This window comes from Orbicella faveolata, unplaced genomic scaffold, assembly GCF_042242905.1.
Source record: "Orbicella faveolata isolate gen_17 unplaced genomic scaffold, um_ofav_v1 contig_46, whole genome shotgun sequence".
Taxonomy (NCBI): Eukaryota; Metazoa; Cnidaria; class Anthozoa; order Scleractinia; family Merulinidae; genus Orbicella; species Orbicella faveolata.
The window spans coordinates 1,627,473-1,644,273 of NW_028301576.1; the positions used below are offsets into that span (position 1 = coordinate 1,627,473).

At 38.7% G+C, this 16,801-nt stretch overlaps 2 protein-coding genes and 1 long non-coding RNA gene across 4 annotated transcripts; 1 reads left to right on the forward strand and 2 right to left on the reverse strand.

Annotated features, from left to right (window-relative positions):
- Positions 1 to 378: 378 nt before the first annotated feature.
- Positions 379 to 9,383, reverse strand: LOC110056414 (uncharacterized). Of its 2 annotated transcripts, none has more exons than XM_020762886.2 (3): positions 9,087 to 9,383; positions 4,284 to 5,696; positions 379 to 3,036 (listed from the first exon to the last, which is right to left on the reverse strand). In XM_020762886.2, the coding sequence occupies exons 2-3, from the start codon at positions 5,020 to 5,022 to the stop codon at positions 2,690 to 2,692; spliced, it is 1,086 nt and encodes a 361-aa protein (XP_020618545.2). In that variant the 5' UTR covers positions 5,023 to 5,696; positions 9,087 to 9,383; the 3' UTR covers positions 379 to 2,689. The 2 variants fall into 2 exon arrangements, with proteins under 2 accessions (XP_020618545.2, XP_020618546.2); XM_020762887.2 differs by lacking the exon at positions 9,087 to 9,383 and adding an exon at positions 5,800 to 5,897.
- On the forward strand, positions 8,012 to 14,256 carry LOC149097884 (uncharacterized). The gene is made up of 2 exons (XR_016203827.1): positions 8,012 to 8,639; positions 13,453 to 14,256. It is a non-coding gene; the product is annotated as an uncharacterized LOC149097884 (long non-coding RNA).
- Positions 12,040 to 16,693, reverse strand: LOC110056400 (bile acid-CoA:amino acid N-acyltransferase-like). Its single transcript, XM_020762870.2, has 2 exons — positions 14,811 to 16,693; positions 12,040 to 12,941 (listed from the first exon to the last, which is right to left on the reverse strand). Exons 1-2 carry the CDS (start codon positions 15,289 to 15,291, stop codon positions 12,148 to 12,150), a joined length of 1,275 nt encoding a protein of 424 aa, XP_020618529.1. The 5' UTR covers positions 15,292 to 16,693; the 3' UTR covers positions 12,040 to 12,147.
- Positions 16,694 to 16,801: the final 108 nt, after the last annotated feature.

Here is a 16,801-nt window from a genome sequence, read left to right on the forward strand (position 1 = left end):
GTATATCTCAGCGCGCGCAATCACTGTAACGATCAACGATCAACGATTACTGGAAAGCGCTTTCGGTAGATCGGTCACAACGATCGCTGAATCCCGGTTTTTTTTGGTTTTTTTTGGTTTGTTTTTTTTTTTTTTTTGCAATGATCAGATAGTGATCATATGGAAACAAGCGTTTCTGCGACGTAGTTACAATTAACAGAATGTCAGATCTGTAGAGAAGTTTTAGGCCTCTCTTGAGCTTCTCACAAACGGGAGTGTAATTTCAGTTGGTAACTGAACCTTCTCACCAGTATCTATCACAGTCACACCTTCAAATACCTAAATCCTCTATAATTTCAATTGTAGCGTAGCTTCCACACAATTATATTCACCACTGTAAGACTTTGAAAATAATAATTTAATGTATCTTTTACGTAAGTAACATTAATTCGTTGTACACAAACAGTTAAGTATACTTTTACAATAATAAAATGAAGTTTAAATAAGACCACAAAGTTAACGATATATATAGCCGCGCCCTGAAAGCTAAAACATTGTATCGTGGCATAAATATCTTCTACTATTGCTTCAGTTGCTTCTTTTATGCCATTTTAACAACATTTCAGCATAGTAAGTATAACTTTCTTGCGAGCTGGTAGCCAATGATTAGAACCAGTCCCCTTTCTTGCATGCCGCACTCTCAATACAAGCGTTCCACTATGATTGAATCGTGTATAACTTAGATCAATTCGTAAGTAGATCGTTTGCTTCTATTCCCAGACAAGTAGCATGACCAAAACTACAATAGAATTGTTTTCCGCTTGATATCCGTTTCCAGCTGATGAACTAAATCAAAATTAAACACGTATTGAACTTTCACCATAAAATGTGCAATAAATTGCAATCGTCACTTGGAGCACAACTCAACCACGAAAATTTAAGTCTACTATAGTTTGGCAACTAGTTGGCTAAGAAAGCCTAATCTCTACTACTACTATTAGCCATCGTATTTTGCTCACCGTTTTGTAAAGTCTTCACTGTTGTTGTCGTATTTTTCACCCTCTTTGTCGACAAGACAGAATAATACTGTTTAACTTGTTACTATTTCCTTTATAGCCCCTTCAGTATGTTGCGATGGCTTTAGAGCGGTTTCTACTCGCGAATGTTTTTCGCAATTGATTTAGTTCTGCATTACTACGCTAATCGATTGGCTTAGAAACAGACTTTTCTATTGGTTCATTGGGAAGTCTCTGTCCTTTATGATTGGCTAGAGTGATTACTTTCGTTTTGTTTTGACAACCCTTGTTGAAAACCGCTCTATAGTCCTCTGCATTTGTATTTACTTCTATATAAAGAAAATAACTCGCTTTTATTGACATTTGTCGGACCGAGAAATTCTAAGAAAGTATTCACGAATAGATTCATGCATACTCATAAAATCTTCTGTAGCCCAATTCTTACCCTACTTAACTAAGCTACCTTATACTTTAAAACCCTAACAAAAGCAGGCATTGCCCATGTCTAGTGAAAGAAAAATGTTCCTTACAAGATATATTTACAAGAATTTTTAAAAAATAAATAATTAACTAAATTGCTACTGTATATTTTGTTGTATCTTTGCTCAGCATTATAAGTGTCATTAAATTAGGCCTCAAGATAAAATTTCTTAACTAAAAAAAAGTATAATAAAACAATAGAAAACCGATAGCGTTTGACACAGAATTTTGAAACGTCCATTTTTCAATAAATATGCATTTTTACAAGACGTATTATAGACATGAAGGGAACTGAATAAATGCCTCACAACTTATAACTCATTACAGTACTGTAAAACTCTAATCCACCAATCTAACAAGCGATGGAAGTATCTACTTTTTCTATTTTCTACAGTAGCCAAACTGTTCAAATAAAGAACTAATTAAAATGGCACAGTTTTTCAAAACAAACGCAGCAAATGAGCAAATACTACGGTTTTTTTTTTTTTACTATTCACTAGCCAGTTAGAGTTCTAATTTTATTTTTATTTTGTTTAAATTTTCGTCACTTCGTCAATCTTTTCCTAGCGTCTCTTTTCTTATTTTGATGAGACAAAATCAAATCAAATTAGCAACAGCGCTCGGTTTCTGACGTTCAATCGCTGTACGCCGTCCTTTCAGCTCTGTATGACACAGGGAGTCACGTGAGATGCCTACTGTCTGCAGGACTTAGGATTTAAGTTTATTCGAGAACTTTTCCGTGTTAAATTTGCAATTCTTCCCATTACAAGCAACGGTCATTTTTTTTCTGCATGTAACTTGTTCTACCGTTCGAAACCAGTTGCTAGGAAACGAAGCTGATAGTCAGTCGATTCTTTCAATTGACCCGCGACTGTACGTATTGTTTGTTTACTTTTCTTGCTTTTTTCCCGGTGTTGGTCTATGTATGTCATAATATCTCCAGCACAGAATGGCATGACGCAAACGTCTCAAAACTAAACAACTTGTACTGCATTGCGTTAATTATTCGAAAAGAACTCACTGAAACGAACATCACGATGGTGCAACTCAAGGAAGTTGTCAATTACCACATAGCTTACACGCATTATTCCTATAGCACCCCCCTCCCCCCTCCCCTATCAAGTCTTTCTCCCCTGGCCCTCCCCCTCCAAAGAAAAGAAAAAGCAAACGATAAAGCAAAAAATAACAAAAACCAAAGTAGTTCGACCGTGTCCTTAACAGCACAAGCATCCTTCTTTTGAGCCGTCGGCTTTCTCCTTCCTCTCACACGGACAGCAAATGGCACAGAGGCATTTACCGCAAAAATACCAATAGAGGAACGACAACAAGAAAATAATACCCCAGAAAAACATGCCAAACGTCCAAATGGTCTGCGCTATAGTCCCCATTTCGTCCTTCATCTGAGGCGCCACATCAAACAGGCGATTTATGGCCACTCCCATGGCAGGGGCCAAGGTGAGCACACAGTAAAGGAACCCAGCTGGGAGCACTACGCAGATGCGGAGCGGGTAACAGGCCCAACAGAATGGGTTCCCGATCCACGCGTACAGCGGCAAGATACCTGTTGATGAGGATGTTGTAAGCGATCTGATTAGTAAAACTTTCTTCCCTTCACAAGCTATCTACGGGCAAAAAGAATGAATGAATGAATTTTATTTAACTGTCTGAGTATTTAGCTTAGGTAGCTAATTGTGGACACTCAAATAATACTATAAGAAAATAAAATTAAACAAAAAAAAAAGAAATGAATAGATAAATAAAGAAGAGATAAAAATTTGTACAAATATGTTAAAATTGTTCTGCGGTAAGAATGTCCTAGAGGATGCTCCAGCGTCTACAGCTGAAATTCATAGCTTTTTATTAGTCGCATCGAAGTTCTTGTTCCAGATGATGCAGATGTACCGCCGTCAAATAGAAAGAAATGAAGGAGTGTAAAAATGGCAGTTCGGTAGTTGTCAGTTTGAAGATCTTTGAATGGTGAGCTATATACAGGGCATGTATAGAGATCTTTTAGTGTAGCTGCGCCTACACTGTGGAACATGCTCCCAACAGGCCTGTGCAATATCGAGTCCATTTTAACTTTTAAATCTTCTCTTAAAATATATCTTATTAAGTTAACTTTTAAGTTAGCCTTTAGCGCTTAAATTCCTTCGTTATTGCTAAATTTAGTTTATGTACACATTTTATATTATATATTTTAATATTGTATTGCGCTTTTGATCATTAAATGTTAAATAGCGTAATAGAAATTATTAAATCATCATTATTATCATGTCGGCTAAAAAATGTTAAGTTGACAATCCGTGATTGTATGTTGATCAAATCGATCAGAGCTGGACTAGTTTACAACAGCTTGAAAATTGCGCGTTTGTTTTTTATCCACAGAGACATGTTCCAACGATTTGACGGACACTAGATTTCATGCAAAGAAACGAGGTAACAACTGAGTGATTAAGACTTCACTAGAAAATAAAATTGGTATCAGGATGGTGCGCTAGCAATGACAACACAGAGAGCTGTCAAATACAACGCCTACCTTGACCTGTACGCAGCTGCACGTTCTCGGAACAGAATCACATTTTAATTCACAAATTTGATTTACTTTTCGTATCTTTCTAGGCTCCTTTACAACTTAAAACCCTGGGAAGAGGTTGCCTAATTTCATAAAACTAAAAAATGCATTGTTATTTTTTTTAACAGTATTTACGTATTTTATCAACTTAATAGATTCAAATCTTCAGATTTTTTTATTGTTTTGCAATATTTCTTACAAGCAATCTATAAATAATAGAATCAGATTTTACTTACCCTTGTAGATGCTGACAATAGCTATGGAGCCTAACAGAAGCCCTAGCCACATCTCGCAGTTGATCAGCGCCCGTGGATTTGGGGGGAGCTCTCCAGGTGTCGTGGCGCAGTCCCAGCAGTTGATACCACCGGCTCCCCACATCTGCGCGCACAGCTCTACAGCCAGACATGACACAGGCACGTCATGAATCAGCGTCTCCACCAAAAGAAACAGCGTGTGAATCTGAAGGATCTTCTGGTAGTAAGGCCCAGCCTCAGTAACCATGTTCTCGAAGTTTTCGTCTCTCCAATGCTTACACGTGTTCGGGAAGAGCACCACGATGTGAACGACGTACATCCCTCCGGAGAGGCAGATAAAGAAGAAGAAAACGCCTTCGAGGACCTTAAGCGTTGCCGCCTTCTCACCTAGCAACACCTGGGTAGCGTTTTCCGTCGCGACGCAATACGGGCGCGTTAGGTTGGTGTCGTTGCTCAAGGGTTGCAGTGTTGCGGTTGAGAGCTCGTCGCATCGCGCGTACGTTTCGGACGTTTCGAGGAAAACTCCGACATCAGTGCCAATGTTGAAACCTTGGAATAAGGCGTACAGAATGATCTGACAGAGAAATCCACAGCCGGGCGAAACAGCATTGCAGAAGCAACGGCAGATCCCGCGGCAAATTGCCATGCAACTTTTCCCCAGGCATTTACAGCAATTTGCAAGAAATTTCTGGATGCAGCTACAGAGGCATGAACAACACATGATGACAGTTTTCTATTTACTCAGTTCACAGATGAAATCCACCAGAATAAAATATTCAAGATTAAAATGGTCTAGAAATGCGAACTTCTCTCAACTAAGTCTTACACCAGGATGTGTGCGTGTCGTTCCCCTAATGTAGGCTTCCGAGGAGCCTGCGAAGAATTTTAAGCGAAGATTTCGTCGAAAATTCTTCCCACAGTCGCTGACCTTTTGCCGCAGATTAAACAAGATGGCCGCTGCTAGGGCTGTCACAGCGCGTCGAGAGATTTGCTGAAGAATTTACTTCGATTCGCGAAAAGGCTGAAAGAATGATCTGTGAGGACCTTGTTTTGATTGAATTCTCCTTCGCCAAAGCCAGACACTTAGTTACAATCTCAAAACAAAGTATTTAGTCCAATGTTTCCAAAATCAAATAACTGTCCATGACCGCTTTTTTTCTTCGGCACTTTTACGCAGTTGACCCGACGGTTCCTCAGCGAACACTTCGTCGACTCCTTGAAAACGTCCTCAGTTTAAAGCTCCCCTTTGGCTAATTTTCTTTCCTTCTAACTAAGGCTAACCTAAATTTTGATTGAATTTGTCGCTGCGTACGCGTTGTATTTTTAGTTTTCCTTGATAATCTTGATCCCTGTGAAATTTGCATTTACCCGAAGCCCACACCACTTGAATCGCAGCTGCAAAAACAAGACAAGCAAAATATAAATTAGTTTCGAGATTTAAATGAAAATTTCGCGAGGAAAAAACGTTCAAATGGGTATTTCAGTGTTTTAAACAAACCTTTTGCGAAAGACCGTTCGAATCGTCGAACAGAAGAACGCAAAAAAAAACTTGGATGTTTGTTAATATTTAATGACAGTGGCTTTTATACCGAGCTGTCAACGATGAAGCATAGCTTTATGAATAAGAAATTGAGGGGAATTGTTTACACGCCGATTATGGTCTCGCTGAGATTAAATCAACAAATCTAAGTAAAGAGAAAGCTTTTGTAATTAAACCTGAGATATTTGAAAAATTCGGAGTATAAACCGAAAATTCGCACTGCGTTCTATAACAGAATTAGGCATATTTTTCGACAACCATAAATAAAAAAATATCTCAGGAATCAGCCAGGTATTCAGTAAATATCCATACAGTTTTCCTGTGCTAATTTATTCAAGGCCTGTTTACATAAACACAAACTCTCGGAAGAGTTTTAAAAGGAAATACAGTAATATTCAAAATCTGTTACTTTTGGAACTGGCGGTTCCCTAGATTTTACTTCAAATACGCGAAAATATTAAGGTTAGCGAACACAGTCAAAAACTTTACCCGGGTTATAGGAAAAGAATCAATCTTGAACGAGAGATTTTTTCCTTTGGGCTTCTTACACAGATCGTTAGTATAAATTTACGATCCATACACTCTCAATTTTTTATTTTTCAGAAAGATTTTATGAATGTATATCATCACTGAAACTCAAATAATCAAAATATACGAATAAACAGCGTTACCCTGATTCAGCTGTTGTGTATATTATGAACTAAATTCATGATGTGCCTTCCAGATTTGTTTCACAGAAATTGAAATAGATGAACTGTTATTGTTGTCTCAGCAGCTTGGCACTTAGAGTGTCTATCCTGAGATCAAAACTGGTGCAACCTCTTACATCGAATAAACAAATATCTTATATGTTTTCTCGACATATAACCGAGTTGTAATCGATATATCAACATGATAGTACTGTTGATTTGTTCATGAAACAAACTCGACACAGAGTGGACAGAATAAACAAGAATCAAAACAGCACATCTTACCACAGTGCGTGGCAGAGGCAAAGAAAATTTGAATTTCAAATTCAAGACAGAGTTTTGACATCTTGGGCTTGCCAAATAAGGCTAGAACAAGTGGTGATAGAGTAGACACTTAAATATAGATCTCGTGGTTTAAATATACGGAAACAGCACAATGATATCTGCAGGCAAGAACTAGAAATTACCAACATGCAAATCTAAAGCGTACATTCGTGGCGCTTACTTCCGGATCGTCAAGGTCATCCAATCAGAAATCAGATCCTCCCCCATGCCATTGTCAAGTCGATTTTATTTTTCATTATGTCCTTATCTTCGATTTTGAAAGTCTGATTATTTCGTCGGTCTATAGTTTAGTCCACAACTTTCGAATCAACTTTGTTTTCCCATTAGGCGTTCGTTCAAAAAAGCGTTAACGGTAACGTTTAAAAGGCATGCAAGGAAAGGCAAAAGCAATGCAAAGACTGATCGATACGTTCACTCACTGATCAGCTAACAGCAAAACTAATATCCAACTACGCAATTATATTTCAAATGACTTGTAATACAGTTTACTCGCACGTTATAAAGAGGATGTTCTCATTTCAAAGTATATCATGTTGCAGGTTTACGTTTTGCAGTATGGTTGGTTTTACGCAGCTTCAGGTGATCTAGTGAAAATTCACTGAGTTTATGCTCGGTATTTACTTTAAAATGCGTGAACTAGAACGGACTGATTTCTAGCTACCGTGTTATAAAACCTACTGTGTCCTTTAAGTCGTGTAAGTAAGGTTTTGTGAGAACTTCGGAACTGCGCTGATCGAGATCTTTGCCGAGGTGTTAGCGGCTGTTACGCTTCCTAGCTCAGGAGTTTCACAGAAACGGAGCGACTACACTACAAACAATATATTCGTTAAAGTGACATTTGGCAACTTCTAAATAGTTGTTGAAACGCCGTGAACAATGCTAAAAATCAACAAGGATACCTAAAGTGAGACTATTTCAAAAAATCAGCTATGTTACTTTGAAAGTATATATCGCTACGATGTCGTGTACCAAAAAAAGTTCCAGTTGAAAAAAATTCAAAAGTATATTAACTATAATTATTCTCTGACATGAACACAGCTCAATTAATTTATTGAATAACTGGAAATATATATCTCATGACTACCACCCCTAACAAATTAAAATGATCTGAGAATTTTTGAGTTCGGTAGTTTTTTTTGTTAATCGTCATTCTTAAAGATTATATCTAACTCTCTCTCTTGCACTAATATTGAGATTTTATAGCAGGAAATTTAAAGATCTGGCTTCTATTCATGTATATGGAACAATAACCTAATAGATAGCTGTGGATAAAACTGTCTCTGCAAATTTAATTCAGGAGATCTCAAATTTGTTGACTAGTTACAGTCACTTCTGAACCTCATTCACAATTCATGCAACATAAAAATTAGTCCGGCAAAGAGTATAGAACTTTCTAATTTCATAACAGAAATATACACGCGCACAGAAAGCATGGCACCGAATTTCTGGGAGAAAAATGATCAATTTAAGGCTTTCTTTTGCGGATTATTTACTTATTGGCAAACTACGGCCTTCTTCTGAATAGCTTGTCAGCCGACTCTCCGAGGGAGAAAAAGAAGCAAATTGATAAAGGACCATAACTTGTAACTTGCAGGCAGTATCTTCTGAAATGGCAGAAAATCACTTGTACATGTTTCAACGAAATATCACGGTTTTAATTTACATTCGAGTTGAACTTCAAGAAATTCTACTGCTCGGCGTATACCAAGACGTCGAATTTCAACCCGAAGGACAACTGAACTGGTAGCTACGGTATAAGTTAAGGTAAGTTCGACTCATGCTATCCATCTTAATGTAGATAGATATTATGTACTGATATATATTTTTTGATTACGAATCCAACATGTTACCTTGAGTCAGTGGTAAATCGTCAGTCTGTGAACCGTGTGATCCCCGCTAAACTGACATTTTACCGAGAACTTCACTCGCCACTCGGATTTCATCGTGAAACCGTTCGCAAATTTAGAAAAAAAACCAAACATATTTGATACATCCAAAATCTATTTTATTTTGAGCTGTGTCCCATCGTACGGTAGAAGAAAACTCAATATATTTGCCGAATAGATGTCCGCCATTTTGAACATTGAGTTCTCCCAAAATCAAACCGTCATTTCTACGTTTTAAACGGCGTGAGTGCATACTGCCTCACAATTTTTTTTTTGTAACAACATGGGACGATATACAAGTATGAAATAGAGACGATGAACTTACCTGGTTGTTTTTCACCTCTTGGCTCTTCGTTTTAGATTTCAAACATCGATCGAAGACAAGCGGAAACGACAATCTTTTCTTTTACCATCATCGTATATATTAACTGACAGGCAGGTGTAATGGTCTCGAAAGTTTCCGGTGTTTTCAGTGTTTCGGGTTGTCTTTTTTGTTGATTTCCACTGAACTTTGCAATATTCTTTGGTACTTACTTGGTTGCCACAGGCATCACTTTTCAAAATTCTCTGACTTTTCCCTGATAAAAATAGAATTTCCCTAACCAAAAACTGAAAAACAAAATGTCAGATCCACTAGCCGCTTCTGGCCTCAGCCATCCTTTCTACTCGCTCACTAAGACTAATAAGTTCTCAACAATCTTTTTTTTCTTCATTAAGTAAAAAATATTGTTGAGATCACAATGACCCAAAATGTTTCTCCCAGCCTTAAATGACATTAAATCAGCCGTATTAAATTCTTTCGATTTTCCCTGACCTTTCTTCAAAAAATCGATTTTCCCTGCCTCAAAATAAAATTCTCTGACTTTTCCCTGACCTTGAAAAATTCTTTTCCCTCTCTCAGCATTTCCTGACCTGTGGCAACCCTAACTTATATGCGTGCCTCAGAGACAAAAATTATTTTTTAGCATTATTCCTGCTTCATGATACAAGTATTTCGTGTTTGGTTTTCTCCTAAAACATTTCCCACGGCTAGATATTTTTATTCCTTTTACTGAATACGCAATATCAATTTGTGGTGGTGGTTGTTGTTGTTGTTGTTGTTGTTGTTGTTGTTGTTGTTGTTTTCGTTTTCAGATGAGTTTCTCTTTCCGCTGACCAGGTTATTGAATTCATACACGTATATGAGACTTGGCTAAAGCAGGCTTATGATAATGTTTAGAATGATGTCAATTTTTTTTAAAGATAGATTTGAGAGATACATCTTTCTACACAGAAACTTTTATCATCGTCAGGTGCAATATAAATACCAAGTTAACGGAAACGTTCGGGAACAAAACCTCATGATTTGTGAAAAAAAAACTCGCAAGCTTCTTATAAGAGTATTTTAACATTTTTTAAATCAGTTGTTTCCAGTAGTGGATCGCTTTTTCCTGCTGGGAAAACAACACTTGGTACCAAACCAGTCTTTAAACACTTTCTTCAGGAATAATCAATGTCCATATTAGGTATGATTTTCGTGATCTAATTTATCCTGAAAAAGGACAGAGTTTTTAAGTTCAAAAGACGTTTCCGACGCGGACTTGTCATCAATCATCAGTTACAATTGGAGTTAAATTTGAACTTGTCAAATCTATGACAACATAGACTACTCTGCAACTTATTTAAAAAAACACACACACACAATCTGAGGTCTCCATTGTCCAGTTGTGGTCCTCTCTCTCGTTGTCCACTAAACACGAACTGATATGACCCGTAAATGGCATTTTCCTTTTGGTACGTCTCCTACGAGTCGCACGGGTCGTGAAATAATGGTTTACGAGTCGCACAGTTGGTTAAGTGCATATCCATTAGTGTGACTTAGGATGTATATACAAGTCGACGACCCCTACGATTCGTACGGGGTCGTGTCAAGTCATTTACGTGTCGAATCTGTTTTACAGTATTGGACAAGGATGAGGACGGATTTTCACTCTATGCACTGCGGGCACACACTGATTTGTAAAATTTTGTGAAGTTCCACTATGTGGGGTTGCATTTTAGTTTGCCTGTTGTCATTGTTGTGTAAGTATAAAGAATGGTCAGAGACACCAGGAGACAAACAGTTTAAAAGTTTAGAATATCAATCACTTGCGATGAACTTTATGAACCTTGGGCCGGTCAACAGGGGCTCAGCTTTACCCCTTTGAGCCCCAATTACGCATATATGCGTAATTAATGGTCGTGCTCTTTGTACCACTTGTGACGTCATCAATTTAAATATCATCAAATATCCTTGATAAGCAGATAGTAGTACTAGGCTAGGCCTTTCCGTACAATGGTCAGGTTTAGATATCGACGACATTACAACGTCGCAAATCGAAAAATGTTATCAGCTTTGGTGCAAAAACGGTGGTAAAATGGTCCACTACGTTTACGTCCAAATTTTGGCTTATGCGCATGCCGGGAATTGAAATATTGCTCAATTTTGTACCTAATCCTCGAAAAAATCTCTCCTTTTGCTAAAAAAAAAAAAGCTTTCTTAGCAAAACTTAGGCTTATTTAGTGTCATGGCAGCCAAAAAACCTGACTAAACTGTCAAAAACGGTACTTTTTGGCGAAAGTTTGGTATTCGAAGGGTTAAGCAGACGTCATGAGCGGCATAACGATCAAAGCGTTTCCAAAAGACAAAACAAATTGGGCGAGAACTTTCTTTTGGCCTTCCTCACACCAGCAAAATAAGAGTAATTTTAGGTAAACTAAACTAATACCTTCGCGCAATATAACATAACAACATGGTATGAGAAAACTTTGTCTGGCACAAAAATATGATCTTTTCTTTCTGTCCTTACGCCAATGCTGTTATGTGGATATGTCGCTATTGAACCAGGCTTTAACTAAATCGGTTGGTTTGCCAGGGTTTTCGCATGTTTCTGCGTTGAGTTCGAGGGCACTCAAGTCTAATGTCAGGGAGGTGTAAAGCTTTTCTGGGGGTTGTGGTAACCTTTAGGGGGCGACAAATTGTCGTAAAAACTGTGGTAACGACCTTTCTTGGGCTAAAAGCATGTAATCCAGGGCTCTCATTGTTATGTGAAGCAACTGGGACTTTTTTGAGTCACATTTTGGAAATGTGGAATATTTAGGAGTTGACTTTACCCTGATTAGCACTTTTTCTGGGTCTACCACGCACATCCTCGAAATGTCTGAGTACTCTTTCACCCCCCCCCCCCCTCCCCCAAGGAAATTCCTTGTTTCCTGTTTACATTTCAATTTTGTTAGGAATAAATGAGAAAAATACACTGTAAGTAGAATTAGACTAACTGTATTTGCAGAGTATTTGCTTCAAATTACTCTTCAATTCTGTACTTCTATATGCCCTTATCATTGTACATTGTACATTTATTTACTTGCTATAAACTACTCTTCAATTTTATCAGATTTTGCTGAAGAAAATTTAAAATCTTGTGCCAAGAAATTTCTTGAGCTAATGCATGAGATTTTGTTTCCCCACCCAACACCCAGTGCTGTTTGAAAGGCTTCATGTAAGTTGTATGGTAGTGTGGATTATATGGAGGTTCAATCCGATGACCGGCACCTGGAAAACGCATAACGGTACAAAGAGATTCCTTACCCACTGCTCTAAGCTGTTCAAGTATGTAGCCTACTGTGAAGTCACAATCAATCAACAAGTCATCTGTCCCAAAAACAAACAAAACTGGGCATGTGATTTTCTCTACAGGGGTCACTGCTGGTAATTCAGCTGAAGGAACAGCAACCTCTTTTGCTAATGGCATGCAGTACCTGAATATGAGCCCTCCATCTGTAATTTTAATGTTTTCCTCTGGGTAACGAAATTTATTTGAGAGTTTTCCTTTATATCTGTAAGGTTTCCACAAGGGAGCATGCCATGGGGATACTGCTACCATGGCTTTGACGAGATCAGTCCTATAGCTTGCAAGGAGAAATGCAACCCATGAACCTAAGCAGTATGACTGAATAGCTATACCATCTCGCAACACTTTGGGATGATGGTACAGCCATTCTACTGCCTCTTCAATATAGTCAAGATCAATGTACTGCGGCAATGATGGGAGATCATCATAGGCAAAATAGGCCAGTGCTAAAGTTGCAAATCCATGGGAAGATAACAGAGAGGCCTTGGATTCCTTCAATCCCCCGGCACCACCCTGTAGATCAACAACACCTACAACAAAAACAAACCCTGTTAAAATTAATATCCCACATGTCAAAGCCTGACATTAATTTAATATACAGTGGAACCCTGTTAATCCAACAGGCCACAAAAATCTGGCCATATTAACAGGGTGGCCATATTAAAGGGGTTCTTTATATAACAAAATGACTGAGTGAGGTTCAGGCCAGCTAGAATAAAGTGGCCGTAATAACGAGGTGGCTGTAAGGCAGCGGTTCCACTGTAAACAAGTTAAGTACCTGAAGAATATGTGTATTTGCAAGCATAAATGATCCTGATACTCTCAAGATCAAAATATTTATTCTCTTAAGTAACTTTCAGAAATTTCTTTCAATATTCATGTTGACTATCAGCATTTGGTAGTAGCACATCACACATTTCTATGCCTGTCATATAGTATATGTAATCTCAGAGGTGCATCAGTATATTAAAATATACATATTTTGGCCTTCCAGTTTCAAGCTCAAAAATAATATGATCTTTTATACTAATTTATTTGCAGCCATCAAGAAAAACCAACCAATTCAATGTCATTTTACAGTCTTCCAATTGTGTGCTATTGAACATCCACAAGTTTGGAAATTAAATGTTCAATTGTGTTAGCTGCAGGTTGAGGTTTGATTGGGCTCAACTGAGCTTTACTTTTCAAGTATTCGGTCAAATAGCTGGTACGGGAAAATGAAGTAATGATTTTTACTTCTGCAGATTTAGTATCTCAACAAGCAAGAATTTTGAGTCAAGTCTTAGGTTTATCATATACAATAGAAAACTATATTTAATAGCAATCACCCTATATAAAAGTGATAACTAAAATTAAATAGAAATAATAATAATAATAATAATAAGTAATAGTAATTGCACCAAGTGGAGCACAATTCAGGGAGTAATCAAGTGAGTAATTTCAAAATTGGACGACCGTGAAGCGTGAGGCCGATTTGACATTATGAGCACGATAACTCCCTGAATGGCACAACACGAGGTCCAATTACTAATTAATCATATCTATAACAAATTTTGGAAATAATTATGTCTTTTGAGAACTTCTTTTCCGTGAAGTCATCTGTAGCACTGTTCATAAGTTTTGAAAACTGAAGAAAGCAATGTGAAGGAAGCCATTAGAGTGCACATGATAGACGTGCGAATCATGTGGGTATCCAATTACAGGTATCCAATTACAAAAAGTTCAAATTGCATATCTGTAATTGGACACCCACATGATCACGCGCTGATTACATGAAAAATAGGCACGCAGGGAAGAAGAAGAAGAAGAAGAGGAGGAGGAGGAGGAGGAGGAGGAAGAAGAAGAAGAAGATTAGATTTATATAGCGAATCGAAAAAATACAATTAAGAGGTACACACTTTTGACAATTTTTATCATTATCAAGTAAGTTTTGATCTGACCATTTGGTTCAGATCTAATTTTCTGATGCTTCAAGCAAGCTCCTAGAGAAATTTAATCAAGTTTTTTTTCATGCCAACTTAGGCCAGAGTAAAGAAATCAAACATCTAATTTTCCAAGCACTTACACCAGAAATCGGGTACAAGGTCTCGACCTACTTGGGTATTTGGAAGTACCATTTTCTGAACACACCGTAATCAAATTGTATGCTCATGATGCAGCTCTCGGAAAGTGTCACATGAATGGCTTGAAACCCTTTGAGAGAACAATAGAACAAACAACAGAAACGATGCCCCCTTGCCCCAAAACAATAACAGCTGCTGGAATGACGACAAATAGAATTACAGTACAAACTTACGAGAGCTGCTTCATTACAGAATTGTATGCGTGACTGGTATGAGGTTTGCACAAATGCATAGAAATCATGGTGTTAGTTCCACCGCAATCAGACACATGACTACCTGGAAATGGTCCATGTCCCGGTGGAAGAAACAAAGTCCCACGGATTCTTCCTTCTCTCACTGGAATTCTTTTCACTTCTTCGGCCATGTACCATTTCTGGAAGGTCACGCTTGACAAGGGCTGCAGTGAAGATTCGTTCGGGGTCACATGGTCATCAAAACAGTTCAAGACGATGTTGTACGGTTTGGTAACATCTGATTTCATCAGTCGAATTCCTTTTCTCTGTCCCGGTGCTGGTTTCATGCTCCATAGCAATCCCATGGGTGAAACTCCGCTGTAAGATCCTCCCAAAGACGAGTCACGGCAAACATCAACCTCGCCATCTTTGTCAGCGATGAAGTGAGCGTGTGACTCAAACACTTCACCTTTGTCGCCGACAATCCTTGCCTCGAGCGTAATATTCTGCAATGGTTTAAGCCGCGAGACATTTATTTTAGTTACTCTGTCTATAAGAGAAGACTTCGAGCACAAATTAAGCATGATCAAGAAGACGGTCACATAGAGATTGGTGACGTAGAGGTCACATAGAGATTGGTGACGAGGTTGGTCCGGTCGAGGTGGTCGCGAAGATCCTGGTGCTGACTTGCTGTGGCTGAGGAGCACTGTCGTCCCCAGAGGGGACGAGAATGGCTGAGAAGCTAAGAGCGGAAAAACATACTGCGAAGCTTTCTGCGCATCCCTAGCCTCAGGTAATGCTGCAGTGATGGAAAGAATGGCGGACTGATCACGAGGTACGCGAGGACGTCAATAGGGTCAATAGCCCATGAGGCGAAGCCAAATGGGCTATTGACCCGTGGCCCTTGAGGGCGAAGGGTCTAATTGTTTTAGTATCACCCAACTAGTCGGACAGAAAAGGTAATAATAAAGTTAGCAAATGCAAGTTAAAGAACTGTTTATTTGGGAATAAAACGAAAGAAAGCGTCACGCTCGATTGCGCCAATTTCGCTACTCGAGGACTATTACTAATAGTCCTCTAGTAGCGTAGCCAATCAAAATGCGGGATTTGCATTAGTCCACTAGTTGGGTGATACTAATATTATATATCCGGCTGGAAGGGTTTGACCGCGGCTGGACAGGTGGAGAAGAAACTGGCTGAGAGTGAAGTGGCCGAGCGTGGAATGGGGTGGGGGTTGGGTCCTTTCTTCACACTCACTCTTCGCCCCATCCTCGACTAGAGGGCCTGTTCACAGGTCAGCTGCGAAGCAGACACGTGACACATGAACAATTTAAACATATCTATTCCTAGCGTTAATGTTTTTCGGCAACACAGCGATCCGACAGAGATGAAACTTTTAATTGACAATCAGTGGTGGCATTCGCATTCTCTTCGCCTCATATACAGTGTATACAAATGTAGGTGACGGTTATCTCTTCAATTAAGGCCCTGTTTACAAGCAGGTAGGGTAAACCTAGTGCTAGGGTTACCCTAGCAGGTGGGTCAAAGATAGCCCGAGTCTACAAGCAAAATTTTACAGGTTATACTGCTTGTAAACAGGGCCCAAAGGTGTATTCTGTGGAGAAAACTTCTATACTAGACAGCACTGTGAGAATCTCGGCTTGAATCGAAAGATTGTTACGTAACGTAGATGCAAAGTTTCAGATAAAGTCAAAGTGTTTGACTGACCAAAAACACAGTAGAGAAGGAGAAGTTGACGTTTGCCGTTCTCGTCCTAGCAATCAGGATCTTACGACGGAGTTTTACCAATGGGATTGTTAAAACAAAATGAAAGCAGGTTGAATCGGGTTGAACGGAGTCCATTTCAGTAGGTTTTTTTTTCTTTTCTTTTCTTTTTTTATATCCGAGTATGATTATCAGCCTACCGAGCAGGCGGATTGACGGCAAATCGCAAAGCGGTACCGCGCTTTGCGCACTGCTGCTAATCCGCCTGTTCTGCGGGCTAATGATTACAGAAATCAACTTGGACAACACGAAGTCCTGGTACTAATAAATTTAAGACAAAATCCCGAAATGTAGACTGAAAAATAGCTG